The 16,415-nt window shown below is 38.0% G+C and overlaps 1 protein-coding gene across 2 annotated transcripts in view; it reads left to right on the forward strand.

Annotated features, from left to right (window-relative positions):
* The window catches only part of ESCO2 (establishment of sister chromatid cohesion N-acetyltransferase 2), a 31,945-nt gene extending 19,335 nt beyond the window's left edge, over window positions 1-12,610 (forward strand). For both annotated transcript variants that reach the window (XM_078149822.1, XM_020983992.2), the window contains 6 exons: window positions 3,642-3,786; window positions 5,176-5,307; window positions 7,280-7,369; window positions 7,803-7,946; window positions 10,327-10,508; window positions 11,607-12,610. In XM_078149822.1, coding sequence (XP_078005948.1) covers window positions 3,642-3,786; window positions 5,176-5,307; window positions 7,280-7,369; window positions 7,803-7,946; window positions 10,327-10,508; window positions 11,607-11,739 — 826 coding nt within the window. In that variant the 3' untranslated portion in view covers window positions 11,740-12,610. The remainder of the gene's footprint in view (window positions 1-3,641; window positions 3,787-5,175; window positions 5,308-7,279; window positions 7,370-7,802; window positions 7,947-10,326; window positions 10,509-11,606) is intronic.
* Window positions 12,611-16,415: the final 3,805 nt, after the last annotated feature.

Below are 16,415 nucleotides of genomic sequence, written 5' to 3' on the forward strand. Positions count from 1 at the left end.
AGTTAGAATTTTAGAATATCATAATACCAACCTTCAGTTATTTACTGGCAGTTTAGCCAATTTATGGAAAATTTAAGTCCTTTCTTTTGTTTCCAGGTGTCTAATTTGGGGAATGTCATATTTCTTAGTTAACTCACGTGAAAGGAGGAGAAGCAGTTAGGAACACGAGATAAGATTCATATCCTCTCATTTTGTTGTCCTTTTATTAGAAATAAGAGGAAATCCATTAATCCTGTCAGCCTATTTGTGTAAACTAAGTGTAGTCAACCTCAATGACTGTTTGTATTAATATTATATTAATATAATTAATTCCAATTAACTTTGGAATCTATTACTTGTCATATTTGCAGCAAATTATATATTACACAGTTGTTCCTAATCATGTTTTGTATGCCGTATGATGACCAAGAGATATCTTGGTAATGAAAGGAAAGCCAGCTTAGCATTGAAAGTTGTCTGCAAATGGTTATTCACTTGCTAATAATGGATATCTATCCTTGGCTATTCTAAATGTTTCACTTGGTCCTTACCTTCTAATATTAGAATAAAAATTGGCTGATGTCTTTGTAACTTCTCAGTTTGACTTCAGAGCTGCTAGTTTCTGTCTAGTACCTGGTTGATTTATTATACAGATGATAAATTCCAGAAACTGTTCTCCTTCCCATTAGAACAGTGGTGGCCACCGTGTACAGAGCACTGGACCTGGAGTCAGGAGGTTCAAATCTGGCATCACACACTTAGTAACTGTGTGACCTTGGGCAAGTCACTTAACCTAGATCTACATCAATTTTTTCCTATGTACTTAACACCTGTCTCCAGAGATTGTTGTGAGGACAAAATGATATATGGTTTGTAAAGGTGCTACAAACCTTAAAGCCCTATATAATTTATTATCATCATCAGTAGTAGTAGTATGGTATGCTTTTGTCCTTTGTTGGGAACGTGGAGGATGGAAAGGAAATCAGAGGATCATGGCATTTTAGACCTGGAAGGAAGGGATGGTCCAATATACTTATATTCTAGTTGGACTATTTAGGTCTTGGGAAATAAAGTAACTTGCTCCAAGGCACACAACTAGTGACTTTGAATAAGACTAGAATTCCAGCCTCCTGATTGCCAGACCAGTACATTTTGTCATGGTCTGATGGCCAGTCTGTTGCACTTTCTGGTATACTGCAAGTGGTCATTCTCCTTCAAGAAGCTTAAAATCTAGTGGTAAAATTAGATTAATTAGCGTTTAGGAAATTACTAGATTACAGTGACATGCCAAATTATATGGTATTGGTTCCACACAGAGGTAGAATTCAAAGAAAGAAGCAATCAGTGTCTATTGGAATGGTAACTGAAGATTTCATGGCGGAGGTGTGGAACTTTGAGATCAGCCTCAAAGGATGCCTAGGCAAATGGATGCAAAAAATTTTTTTTCTGACAAGAGACAAAGCACAGAAGTGGGGATGAATACTGACATCTATATGATTGGAAACTTAAAACTGGGAGAGAAGTCAGAGGTCATCTAGTTCGATTCCCTCATTTTACAGATGAGGAAACTAAGGCCCAGAGAGGTGAAGGGACTTAGAGTTGCACAAGTAGTGACAGGGATGGAATTTGGACCCAGATCCTCTGACTACAGACCCAGCACTCTTCCCACTATGCCACCCTGGGAAACAGTGAAGACTCTATAGAGATCCTAGGGGTTTTGCAGGTGAAATTTAACAAAAGGGTAAACTGAGGCAATTCTCCATGCAAGATAATATTTATTAACAGGGGCATGCTGCCTGTCAATAAAGGGTTCAAAGGATCGACCTCTATGCCAAAGATCCTTGGCCAACAGACAGCTCTCCTTTTATAGGTTTTGGGGAGTACAGAGCAAAGAACAGAACAGGTTAAGTGACATCATAGGGTTGAGAGCAACATGATTTAGTTACAGCACTGAGGCTCAGGGAACAACATGATTGGTTGGAAGTTTGGTAGACAGGGCTAGCAACAATGCCTCTCCTTCCTTGTGACAAAGAAGTGTTCATGGCTTGAGTCCAGGTGCAATATGTTGCCCACACCTTTTGAACAACAAACCACACATCCTTGAAGGTTCACTTAGGGCTCTAAAGATATTAGACCCAACTCTCTTGTGTCTGCGCATCCCCCAAGGTCAGCTGAATTCCTTGAGGCAAGAATAGGCGAGTGATTTACAGGAGAGCTGGACTTTTAAATTTAACCAATTATAGACCAGCTAAATTCTGAACCATGTTCAGAGACTGAGAACCAGTTACAGGACAAAAGCAATTAATTAAAAATAGAATCAATAAGAAAATGATACAGGATTAATAGTGATCATTTCAGCAGTGAGTGTTGAGGAGTCTGAGAAATAAGGTTGGACAGGTAAAGCAGATTTTAATTAAGACTTTGATATCCAAGGAGATGAATTTGGACCTGAAGCAGAAGGCTATCAGGAATGATTGTGTTCTTCCTAAAAAGTGACATGTTGAAATTATTATTAAGAAAAATTAGTCTGGGAGCAGCTAGGTGGCTCAGTGGATAGAGCACTGGCCCTGGAGTCAGGAAGACCCAAATTCAAATCCAGCCTCAGACACATAACACTTACTAGCTGTGTGACCCTGGGCAAGTCACTTAACCCAATTGCCTAACCAAGAAAGAAAGAAAGAAAAATTAATCTGGCAGGATGTAAAGTGAGAGGGATTAGAGTCAGGGAGACAGACAGCCCTTGGCTATTCTGGTATTAGAAGTATGGCATGAAAAGGGCCTCTATTAGAGCAGAAGCAATGGAAAAGAAAAGAGATACGTGTAACAATTTAGATAGGAGGTGAAAAAGAAAAATTTTCAAACTTTATTCCAAAGTTTCTAGCTTAGGAAACTGAAAGTGGCACTTCTGTCAGATTCAGATTGGCAAGGGCTGCTATTTTGGATATAGAAGGAGGAGGGAGATGAAGAGACTGGTTTTCCTAAAGCACAGACAGTAAATTCTGCTCTCTCTGGCATATAGGTCTTTATTTTCTGATGTCAGGTGGCAGTGAAGTCTCAGCTCCATATATAGAACCAGTTACATGAAGGTCTTCTATTTTCAGACTTGGCCTAGAGAGCGCAAGTGCCATAATTTAGTTCTAGATTTGTCCATAATAAGGACAATGCCCTATAAGCACTGAAAAGTGGAAAACTAGTGAAAGTTCAAGGCTCAGCCAGCAAGTGTAGCTTTTGGAGTCATGCATATTCAATAGGAAAAGGAAGGAAGTGTAAAGACTGAAAATTAAAAACAGAACAGTAGGACCTACCCACATTTGGGGATTAGGATGAGAGAGTACAGAATGAGATTGGCTTTATCGTGTGGAATTTTATTTTTCATAGGATTGTGTTGACAGTTTAGAAATTAAAGGTCACTGGCTTCCTGTGACCACACCAGGGGTATCTTCACAGTGCCTCAAAGTATGATAATACAGAGGTTGGAAAATGCTGCTTTTTGTATTGATAAAGCCAAAGAACGCGATCTGTTTTCAACTCCCATTCACCAATGTATACACATTACTAATTTGTCTTCATTTGGAATTTTTATCGTGACATTTAAATTTTCTTACTAAATAACATAATGTTAACTAAAACTGAAGTTCATGTGGATGTGTTTCTGTTTTAAGTTCTTTAGCTTTTCGGGAAGAACCATCTTTGGGATCTAGCACAACTCTTCATGAGTCTTCAAATGACTTGAAAGAGCTCCAAGCACAGAAGGTTAACAAAAACACCAGAGAATTAAACAAAGGATTGAAAGACCAGTTCGTTATTGTGAGTAAATTCAAATAGAAGTCTTTAGTGTCTGTTCTCCTAAGTCCTGAGAATAAGTAGTCCACCCTGTTTGGCGTAGTATAGTTTATACCATGTTTACTATATAGATTGTCCATTTTTGTTATAATCTAACGGTTTTATGAGCTTTGTGGATAAAACAAATGTCTTATGTGCCTGTTTATGTTGTTTTACAAGAAATAGTAGTAATAGTGTTTCAGTGGAATGTTGATGACTAAATTCTGATTGGGTAAAGAATTGAAGAACATGAGAAGATCGCAGAATTCTGTCTCTGACAGTGACATTAAAGACCAGTTTGTTGGAAAATGTGGCAAATGTCTTTCATGACACACTAATTGGAATCAGTTATCTTGAAACCCCCTAACTTTCCTCAACGGTTCTATCAGCTATGATCTTATCTATCTTTACTGCTGAATTTTCATTTTGCATCTTTTTATATCTTGTGTAGTCTTTTGAAACAAAGACTGCTATGTAAAGCAAGAGTTAGCATAGTAACTCCGAAGACCTCATCCAGGTTGGTCCTCAGGTGACATATTAACATATATGAAATGTTTATATTAGTCAATCCCTGAGCCATTATTTATGGTCTTTCCAGTTTGATAGGACCTGTCAGCCAGAGCTCATACTTTACTAGAAGAGCCTTCCAAAATTCTATGCTGTGGTGATCCATTGAAGTAAGACAGGTTAAATTCGGAGAAGATCATTCAATTTGGAGGCCTGGCAGCTCACGAATAGAATCTATGGATTATAGATTTAGAACTTGAAGGGACTTTAGGGATCTTCTAGTGACTAGATCTTGAGAAGGGTTTGTGACATGTCCAGTGGTACTAAATGGCAGAACCAGGATTCAAATGCAGGTCCTCTGATTCCAAAATTACTGTTCTTTCTACCATTCTGTGTTGCTTCAGAGTAGAACGTAAGCACTTTGAGGACAGGATCTATTTCATATTTTGGCTTTATATCTCTAGTGCCTAATGGAGTTTCATGTGTGTGAAAACCCTCTACATAGAATCTATGACAGCAGAACAAGAAACTACAATGATTAAACTATATATCCTTGAGCTATGGAAATACATACTTCATATTCATCCTCTCAGTACAACTCATAATTTTATCAACTTCAGTCACATTCTTTCTTGGTTCTGTAGTCCTAATCACTTAGTCAAACTGCCCTGAATCCCTGTCCATGATATCCCGTTATGTATTTTAGATGACCTTCCTGGCTTCATTGTATCCTTTTGTTTGGCATTCTAAGCGATGATTAATCGTGGATAGCTGAGATACAGCTTGGACAGGCACTGTCATGGGACCTGAGTTTCAAATTCTCTGTAGCTAAAGCGTCTGTATTTTTGTCCTTTCCGTTAATGATAGGATGCAGGTCAAAAGCATTTTGGAGCCATCGTATGTAAGTCTTGTGGCATGATCTATACAGCAGCTAACCCTGAGGATGAAACACAGCATGCCCACTATCACCAGAGATTCCTGGAAGGCATTAAATATGTGGTAAGGCAGAAGGTGGTTTAACCACCCCCATTCCTTAATGGTGCCTAAGCAGTAAATGGTTGTCCATCATGTTACAAATATGTTCTGTATATATATAAATGCATGTGAAAGGGCACGTGGGATAAAAAATGGTAGGAACCGTCTGCTTAGTCAATTCTCGGCTCTCTTTAGTGGTGCTTACTGAAACTCCAAGGCTTCTTCATTCATTGACTTCATGGTTCACAGTTGTCTGGCTAGTTAAGTGTACCAGACTTATAAGTGCCAGAATAATTGAAGTACATGTGTATTTTGGAAATATAGTCATCATGGGGCAGCTAGATGGCGCAGTGGATAGAGCACCGGCCCTGAAGTCAGGAGGACCTGAGTTCAAATCTGGCCTCACACCAAACATTTGTCATGTTACTAGCTGTGTGACCCTGGGCAAGTCACTTAACCCCAATTGCCTACAAAAAAAGAAAAAAGAAATATAGTCATCAGTGTTATTGATAACTAGCAGGAACAGTGTAGAGAATCATCCAGAACACCAGCAAATTTACATCTTCCTGGACCCTGTGGTGCCACCTTAACATTATAGCACATACTATTGGCTTCCTAAATCTTTGCTTCCTTTTTTTTATTATCATTTATTTATTTATTTATTTGTTATTTATTTATTTTATTATTAATTTTATTATTTTTAAATTTTTCATTGATATCTTTTGTTTTTATATCACCTTCATGTCTGAATTTTTTGCTCCCTTTCTCTTTCCTCAAAGATTCATACTTTCTGACAAAGAATAACAAAAGGGGAGAGGGGGGAAAGCAATTCAGCAATGTTAGCACATCAGCTGAGTCCAGCAGCGTATGCAGTGTTTTCCACCTCTGTGATAAAAGGAGGGAGCTAACATTTTCCCATTTTTCTTTGAGGTCAAGCTTAATCGTAATAATTACACAGCATTCACCTTATTTTGTTGTTGTTGTTTTTGTTCTTTTCCGGTACATTTTCTTCTCCCTCTTTGAATTCTTGATAATCATTACTTCTTACAGCACAGTCATATTTCCTCACTTTCATGTACTGTCTGTTTGGCCATTCTCAGTTGGCATCTCCTTTGTTTCTTTTTTTGTCTTTGACCTCTTTGCATTCCTCATGATTTTTAAAGGGTAATTGCATCTGGATTTGCTTTGCTGCCTCTTGTAAAGCTCTGCTTGTAATACCCTAAAATCTAAGCATAATGGAGAAGACAGTGTGGATTTGCAGTAAAAGGGATTCGCCCAGCTGGCACAAGAACAGAATAGGTAGGACAGGTTGGGAGACCCTGGCATTGCCTCTTTAAAAAAAGTTTTTGAGTTGGTACAGAGGCTTTCTCACTTTTCTACTAATTTAGAGCAACTTGTCTCCTTCCCATTGTCATTTCTACCTTCCTCTTTTCCCTTGCTCCTTTGTTTGTTTTCTGTCATTCTGCTTTTACCTTCTCACCCAGCCAGTGTCATGGAAAGGTTGATAAATCTGCCTATCAGGGTAACTTTCAAAGGGTAAAAGTTGGCATGAAATGGAAGACCTATGTGGAGAGCCACCTCTCCCTTATATAGAAGCTCAAACAGGAAAGCAAAACTCAAAGTGTGAGTATATGATAGGAATTAGTCTCAGCTCTTAGAAATAAAAGTAGTGTACAAGTTTTTCCTAGCCCCTGTCTCCCTCTAAGGTGTTTCAGAATATATGATAATCCCTGAAGTATTATGAGCATTTTTCCATCCAACTTGCTTTTGGGATATAAAAACCTAAAAGCTGCAGGGAGGGGTAGGTGGGGCATACCAGCTCAGAACTGAGGGCAAGGCCTACTTAGCCCTAGTCTTTTGTAAGTGTCGTAGGTTAATCACATTTGCCCTCTTGATAATACTATGTGCAAATTCCATAATTTGTTCTTTTTTTAATGAAATGGAAAACATGATCACTAATCTTGCTTTTCATTAATGAGACATTTTCTCTTGGCAGGGTTGGAAGAAAGAACGTATTGTGGCAGAGTTTTGGGATGGCAAAATTATATTAGTACTTCCTGGTGACCCAAAATATGCCATTCGAAAGGTATACCGTTTGACATTTTAAAGCCCTTTACTCTCTTTTCAAGAAGACAACATAACCCAGCTTTATTTTCTAAATGTAAAATGATAGCTTTGCTCACTCACGTATAAGGATGATAGACTTTACACTGAAGAAACCAGAAGAGGAAGCCCATGGAGCTCAGCTGTGCTTCTTACCTTGTCAGACTTTCAGTTATTAAAAAAAATGCTTCTCATTTTGAGATAATTATTTGTGGAGAATGGGCTTTCAGGGGGGTAGGAAAGAATTTCCTTCCTTCCCTTACATGCTTTGTCACATTCAGGAGTGGAGACAAGGAAAACCACATTGATTTATTTCTAAGAAGCACTTCTGTACATATCTCACATTTTTATTCTGCTTTAATAGTTAACAAGTATAATAGTAACTTGACTCCTCTTGGTCTAACAACTCTCAATAGGCAGAAGATGTCCGTGAACTTGTAGATAATGAACTGGGATTTAAGCAAGTTATGCCAAACTGTCCAAGCAAAATTAAGACCTTCCTCTATGTATCTGATGAAAAGAAAGTAGTTGGATGTTTAATTGCTGAGCCAATCAAACAGGTGTGTATGTTTGTTTTTAAAACTTACAATATGGTTGGGGGTAGGGGGAAGGCAATCAGGGTTAAGTGACTTGCCCAGGGTCACATGGCTACTACGTGTCTGAGGCCAGATTTGAACTCGGCTCCTCTTGACTTCAAGGCTGCTGCTCTATCCATTGCACCACCTAGCTGCCCACTGCCATATGATGTGTGAAATTGAAAAATAGTTGTCTAAAGGCCAATTTAACTTTGTCATTGTTACTACTGAAGATTGCCTTAATTTATTACCACCAAAACTTTTCACACATTGTTAGTTACTATGTTGTGTTGGTCTTCTGGCCTCAAGTCTCTCCTTCTATAATTCACACTTCACACAGTTGCCAAAGTGATTTTCCTAAAGCACAAATTTGACCCTATCCATTTACTGGTTAATAAACTCCAGTGACTTCTAGTTCCTTTTAGGGTCAAATACAAGTGCCTCTGTTTAGTTTTTAAAGCTTTTCACCACCTGGTTTCTTGAATGCATGAAAGAGGATAACATATATTTCGTCTCCTGTCTCCCCACGTTTGTGCCTTGCCCATTGCCGGACTGTCCTCTGCACTCCTTAGCTCTTTTTTTAATCTCGTTGGGGTATAGGCCTAGCAGTGGAATAGCCGTGTCCAAGTTACACACAACATTCCTTCTCTGCAGAGAAGAGGGGGAGCTGCATTTTTTGACTTTCATCCAAGGCCAAGCTTGATCACTAAAATATACATCCCTGAGTTTCTTTTTTATGTTGTTCTTTCTATTTACAATGTTGTCGTTGTGTGTGTTATTTTCCAGCTTCTGTTTACTCCGTCTTGCTCTTGGTTCATGTAACTCTTTCTTTGTTTCACCACATTCTTCTGTTCGTTATTTATGACACAATTATTTATTTACATTTAGGTACCACAGTTTGTTTAGCCAGTCCCTAACGAGTGCTCGTCTACCTGTGTCTGCTTTTCTGCCTACTACTGAAAATGCTTCTAGGAATATTTTCACCATGTGTGCGACCTTCCAATAGTTGATCTCCCTGGAGTCCATAGTTTCTCAAGGAGAACCAGCACCTCTGGTGTAAGGGCTGCCGAGCCTCTTTTAGGGCCACTCATCCACCTTTAGTGCCCCCTGGCCCTCGGGTCTCCCCTGGGGCTCCAAGTGTGTGTGTTTCTCAAAGTACATATGTAGATACACACAATTTGAAGAAAAGTATCTATAATGTTTTCTTTATATAAGTATATGCACATATACTAACATATGTTTATTTATGTATTTTATATATATGTATATAATCATTTTCTAGGGACACACAGAAACATGTTTTTAATCTTTTTGCTTCCTGCCCCCTAGCTTCTTTCTCTGTCCTCATGTTATATTCCTACCTGGTCACAAAGGATCAGAGCAGGAATAGACTTCTTTTTGCTGGTGAAAATTTTAGGGAACATTCCCAGCTAAGTTGTTTTTATATCTGGGTGGTGACTAATGTTTCTGGTAAAAGGAAGCAATAGAATATGGCTGATTTATCTATATTCCTTTTTTCTCCTCTCAAAAAGTATTAGAATAAAGAATAGTAGGTATTGCCTTTTATTAAAATTGGGTTTTATTAAAATCTGGTTTTACAGAAACAATTATTTAGGGGGTTCTTTAATTAGAAAAAGCAACTTAATTTTAGCATAGAACATTCAGCAATATGGACTATATGAACACTGCAGCTTATTTTTTTCCTTTTTTTTTTTTTAGGCAATTGGGGTTAAGTGACTTGCCCAGGGTCACACAGCTAGTAAATATCAAGTGTTTGGTCTGAGGTCAGATTTAAACTCAGGCACTCCTAACTGCAGGACCGGTGCTCTCTCCTCTGCGCCACCTAGCTACCCCCTGCACCTTATTTTTTAAAATTAGCATTAACCTTGGTGTAGATATTAGCTGATAAGATTAAGTCATTTAACTTAGTGATTAGAACAAAAAGCCTTAGTTTTTGTATAGCCAGAGGACGCAGCAGCTTTTGTGATAGCTGGACATTCTAGTTTTCACAAAAAAAAAGAAAGAAATGAAGAGGCAGCTAGTTGGAGCAGTGGACAGAATGCTGCCAGGCTTGGAGTCAGGAAAGATCTGACCTCAGACGTTTATTAATTAGCTGTGTGACCCTGGGCAAGTCATTTAACGTTTTTCTCTGACTCAGCTTCCTCATCTGTAAAACAGGCGTGATATTACCTACCTCCCAGGGTGGTTCTGAGAATCAAATGAGATAATTATTGTAACGCTCTTAGCAAATCTCACAATGCTTTATAAATGCTAGTTATCATTGTCATAATCATCATCATCATTATTCTAGGAAATATTGTGCTCATTGCATTGTTATCTATAAAAAAGTTTCTGTATGTCACAGGCCTTCCGAGTCCTAACTGAACCAGCTAGTCCAGACTCTCCAAAGCAGCGAACATTTTACAACCAGCGAGCCTGGCAATGTTCCAGCAGCCCAGAACCAGCGCTCTGTGGGATCAGTCGGATCTGGGTCTTTAGCCTGATGAGAAGAAAGGGTATTGCTCGTCGCTTGGTGGATACTGTCCGGTAAGGAAGGGAGACAAGAGGTTGGAGGGGGACTGGAGATGCAGTTGGAGTCAGGGCAGTTTTTCCCCGTGCCTCTCACTCCTTGGCTGAGTGTAGATACAAAGTCAGGTCTGCCTCTGCCTCTGAGCTAAACAAAGGACACCAGAGAAGCAGCTGCCTGACTGGATTGTGTTTGTTTTTATGGCTTTGTTCTGTTTGTGAAACCTTCTTAAGCACAGCCTACTGACAGAACTAGAGAGTCCTAGGAATCAAAAACACCTCCTGCTCCCCAGGAATACTTATTTTTGCTTTGCTATTTGACTAAAATGTGTGCAGTCTACAAATGAAGGGATACCTAGATTTAATTTTAATTGGCTTCTCCCTGCACATAAAAAGTGGAAAGGTTTAACGTAATGCCAACTGCAACCTGAGGAAGTATTAATTGATGGAGATGAATCCGACTGCCTTCTCTACCCAACCCCCCAAAAATTGCATGGCCAATGGAATACAGTCAGTTTTGTTAGGAGTCATTATATGTTTTCGGTGAGTTATTCAGGCTACTCATTTTGCCCTTCCTCCTGATTAATTTGTGGTCATTGTCCTATCAGTTTTTTTGACGGAGGGAAGAACTGAAATAATGCAAGAGGAATATATAATTCAAATAAGTTAGTTTTGCTCCAAGAATGAATTTTGACTTGAAGATGCTGAAATTAGATTTAAAAATTTTTTTAAACATTTTTTAGTTTGAATTGCTCATGCATTCACTGAGCTCCTATTTCTTCAGATTATCCAGAATCTGCTATAGTCCTGTTAATTCCATTTCTTCTCAGCCAACTTCAGAGCTAGGAAAACCGTAGACAATCACAGCTGTTCAGAAGGGGAATGGGTTCTCTCAGGAGGGTGCGGGGCCTCCTCACTAGACATCCGAGAAGTAGACAAGCTCTTTATGGGGATGTTGTAGGGAGCATTCCTGTAAATTTTAGGTCAGGGTTGGGCTACACAGTCTCTCCTGTGCCTTCCAACTGATTTTGTGATCCTGATAAAATAATTTCCTTTATTGTTTGTTAAATAATGTAAGTTGTTTCCATTAACATCTTGTTTTCCTTCTCTCTGTTTTAGAAATTGCTTCATGTTTGGCTGCTTTCTGAGTACTAATGAGATAGCCTTTTCTGACCCAACACCAGATGGCAAATTATTTGCAACCAAATACTGCAACACACCCAACTTCCTTGTATATAATTTTATTAGTTAGACAAGTTTATCTATACCCGGAAATATTAAAGCCTATTTAGCAGTTTTATGTTTGTTAAATTGGTGAATCAGAGAACAAATTTATTCTAAGATCCAAATTATTAAAAACTTTTTGTAACAGGTTGACTTGCTGTCTGATCAGTTTTTGTGGCTGGCTGTGGTTGTAGAACATGATTATCTCTCTTGCCTTCTTGATGCAATTGACTAAACATCTGGTTTCCCATAGTACCTTGTCTCTAGCAATGAGGGATTCATTTTCAGTATACAATATAGCCACTTGGTTTTAGAGCATATCAGTTTGTTATCTTGAGAGAGAACTTTTATGTTGAGTTAATTCATTAAATTATGTTTCAAATTTCTAATGTCCTTAAGATCAATATAAAAAGATGCCACTTTTTAGATGCTTTAATGCTACTGAAAAACTTCTCTGAAATGAACCAAATGTGTGTTCAATTGGTTTGTCAAGTTTAGCTCTGGTTAGTAGTTGCAATATTGCAATTTCCGTAGTTAAATTTAGTCAAGTGAAAATTTGACAGCTTTTATTGCGCTACTTGCCTTTAATAACTTTGTCACTGTTACTTAATACCATTGATGTTAAGCTTAAGACAACTTGAAATTCCATTCAATTTTTTAAAAAATTTTCAAATGCACCTTAATTGTTAGGCATCTAATTAAAACTGGGGAAATGTACATTATAAGACTTCATATTTCAATATCTCTTCAGGTGGAATTACGATGCTCTAGAGGAAATGATGAAAGGGTGTAAATAAGTCTGCTTATGTCTTTTCTGGGTGAATTTTGGCATTTTCTGCACTATTTAGAAACAACTTGTTAAAATACATTTAATAAAAATAAAAATTTTATTAATGTTATAGTGGTTCATTAATATCATTTAAAGTTGTACCTAATACTCTCTTTGTATGTTCTTCAAGATGCTTCCACTTAGAATCTTAATTCCCTATATCTGAAATAATTTCTTTAAGTTTCCAACTAGACTAACGGTTGTTAATTTACTTCAATAAGTAGAGCAAAATGCACCTTAAGGGTTCTCCTCAAACAAAAAACAGACAGAATCACATGTACCTCCTTGTTGGAAACACAAAAATAGAATCAGGGGAGTTTGGGAGGTAGGTTCCTGCTTATTAGAATTCCTCAGGCTTAAAAGTCCATTTGTTGGTTATGTCATAAAGGAATCATTTAGGGGGCTGGACTAGATGAGGTACTTCCAACTTTGAAATTTTCTGAAGAGCATATAAGGAGTCTGTGACAGAATTAGGTGACCACAGAATCTCTCAGAATTGGACCACAAACCTCTCCTGGAGCAAGATTTCTAGTCTCCTCGAAAGGGTTGCTGATAATTGGAGCACCAACTCCTACAGCATTCCCTAATCACACTTCTCTAAGAAACAGGCAAGAATAGGAGTATGAGTCCTTTGAGATCCCCTAAGCCTTGATGGGGGCTGATCAAGGCAGGTGCATACACATTCCTCTATGCGTTACCCAAATCCCCAAAATGGGTTCCCCCTTTACTGACCAGTGCCCACTTCCTTTATAAGGCAACAGACAAAGAAGGCATGTTGCCAACAATAGCCTCACAGGTTAACTTTAGCGATATCGTCATGCCCTAGCACAGCACAGGCATACATTATGTCACCCCTATGTCTCATTGTACAAGTGTGGTGGAGAAATCATAATAATATATTAAAAACATCTTATTAACATATCAAACTTACAGATAGGTGAGCAATTTATGAATAAACGGGAGCAAAGTTAGGTTTTAAATGGAAAATTTCAATTACATGAAGTTAAAAAGTTCTTGTGCAAATAAAACAAATGTAGCAAGAGCAGAAGGAAAGCAGAAAATTGGGGGGGGAGGATTTATAGATAAAGGTCTCATATCTAAAATATATAAAGAACTTTATCAAATCTTTAAAAATACAAGTCATTACCCAATTGATAAATGGTCAAGGGATGTAAACAGGTAGTTTTCTGATGAAAAAAGCAAAACAATTTATAGTCATGAAAAAATGCTGTAAATCACTGATTAGAGAAATGCAAATTAAAACAACCTGGAGATATTTTACACCTACCAGATTGACTAAAATGACAGAAGGGGAAAGTAACAAATGTTGGGGATGTGGAAAAATTGGGACACATTCATTGTTGGTAGAATTGTGAAGTGATCCAACCATTTTGGAAAACAATCTGGAATTATGCCCAAAGAGTTATTAAACTACCTATATCCTTTGATCCAACAATACCACTACTTGGCCTATTTCCAAAGATAATTAGGGAAAAAGGAAAAGAACCTATATGTTCTGAAATCTTTATAGCAGCTCTCTTTGTGGTGAAGAACTGGAAATTGAGGGATGCCCATCAATTGGAGAATGGCTGAACAAGTTGTGATATGTGATAGTGATGCAATACTATTGTGCTATAAGAAATGATGAGCAAGGGGGCAGCTAGGTGGTGCAGTGGTTAGAGCCCTGGCCCTGGATTCAGGAGGACCCGAGTTCAAATCCGGCCTCAGACACATAACACTTTCTAGCTGTGTGACCCTGGGCAAGTCACTTAACCCCATTGCCTATGCTTAAAAAAATTTTTTTTAAAAAAATGATGAGCAAGATGTTTTCAGAAAAACCTGGGAAGACTTACATGAACCAACAATGAAGTGAGCAGAACCAGAACATTGTTTCAAGAACTATATGGGACTATATTTTTTTGGGTTAATGGGGTTAAGTGATTTGCCCAGGGTCACACGGCTAGTAAGTGTTATGTGTCTGAGGCCGAATTTGAACTCAGGTCCTTCTGAATTCAGGGCCGGTGCTCTATCCACTGCACCACCTAGCTGCCCCAAAGTATCCATCTTTTTTTTTTTTGAGGCAACTGGGGTTAAGTGACTTGCCCAGGGTCACACAGCTAGTAAGTATCAAGCATCTGAGTCTGGATTTGAACTCAGGTCCTCCTGACTCCAGGATCGTTGCTCTATCCACTGCACCATATATGGGACTATAAAGGACATGTGAAGAAAGATGTTAGTACATCTAGAGAAAGAAATGACAAATAGAATTATGTATAGAATAATTTTACTTATATATCTATTTGGGTCTAATGGTAACTATCTCTAGGGTGGAGGAGAAAGGAAGGGAAGAAACAAAGAAATCTATATATTTAAAAGGAATAGCAAGTTGTGCATAGTAGATTTGCATTTTCATGTGTAATCATCTTTCTTATTGTACTATGTTATGAAATGCTTCTTTTATTCCATAAATTAAAAAGAAAAAATCTGAAAATATGTTCAATGTGAGTTATCTGGTGGTGCAGTAGATAGAGTTCTAGGCCTGGAATCAGGAAGACCTGAATTCAAATCTAGCCTCAAACACTAGCTCTATGACCCTGGGTAAGTCACTCAACCTCTCTGTGCTTCAGTTTCCTCCACTGTAAAATGTGGATAATAACAACACCTACCTCTGAGGGTCGTGAGGATAAAATGAAATAATATTTATAAAGCACTTAACAAACACTGCCTGACACATAGTAGGCACTATATAAGAATTTATTTCTTTCCTTTCTCCCACAATGTACTACGTCCATGACCTCCCACCTCTGCAAAGGGGTGGGGTAGGAATGTTTTCTTATATCTCTTCTTTCAAAACATTCTTGTTCTTTATAATTTTGCCAATTCACTTTTTTTTAATGGTTTTCTCCATTTTTGTTGTAATCATGTATGTTTTCTTGGTCCTGCTTCCCTATGCATCAGTTCATATAGATCTTTCCAAGCTTCTTACATTATAATACTATTCCATTACATTCATGTAACACAATTTGTTTAGCCATTCCCCAATTGATGGGCATCTACTTTGTTTCCCAATCTTTACTATCACAAAAAGTGCTGCTAAAAATATTTTAGTGTATATGGGGAGTTTCTTATCAATGGTTTCCTTGGAATACAAGCAATCAGACTTTGCCTGATACCTATGGGAGCTCTGGAAGTTTGCAGGCTCCTAGGCTGTCCCTGAGATCCTGGAATAATACAACATTCAATACCTCAAGAAAGCAGCTACAGCACTGCCCTAGATCCCCTCTCCAGAAATGTTGCAGACCCTAACACCAAATCGAAGGTCAAAAATTAATCTAGACCATAGTATGTCTCATAGGTCTTTTCTAAAGCATTCTGCAGATGCACTCCTCAGTTACTCCTAAACACCTGATTCACTGAAGAATTTCCTTTCTAATTCATCAATGCAAACTTAAGTTGGCTGAAGTAACAACAAAGCACCGTTATGTTCTGGTACTAAGGAAGTGACCTTTCAATAAAACTTTTGAAATGCAAAAAAAAAAAATCTAGCAAAATGGGGCGGGCAAGAGAAATTAACAATTATAGTGGCAGGAACACTCAAGACCAATGCAGAATAAAAATGACTCCAAAATATCCGCATCAGAGAAAATAGCTTGTGCACAAACTCAACCAGAATTCCTAGAAGAAATGAAGCAAGAGTTTAAAAAGGAGTTTTAAAAAATGTTAAGTGGAATGAGAGTGCGTGAAGAAAAAAACTGGAAAAGAAATGAGAATTGGAAAGAATTGGAAAGCTTGGCACAAGAAGTACAATGCCTTGCCCAAACAAACTCCCTGAAAATTCAAATGGAGCAAATAGAAGGCAACAAAAAATATTAAAA

Source organism: Phascolarctos cinereus, unplaced genomic scaffold (genome assembly GCF_003287225.1).
Source record: "Phascolarctos cinereus isolate Bilbo 61053 unplaced genomic scaffold, phaCin_HiC Scaffold_2;HRSCAF=192, whole genome shotgun sequence".
NCBI classification, from domain to species: Eukaryota; Metazoa; Chordata; class Mammalia; order Diprotodontia; family Phascolarctidae; genus Phascolarctos; species Phascolarctos cinereus.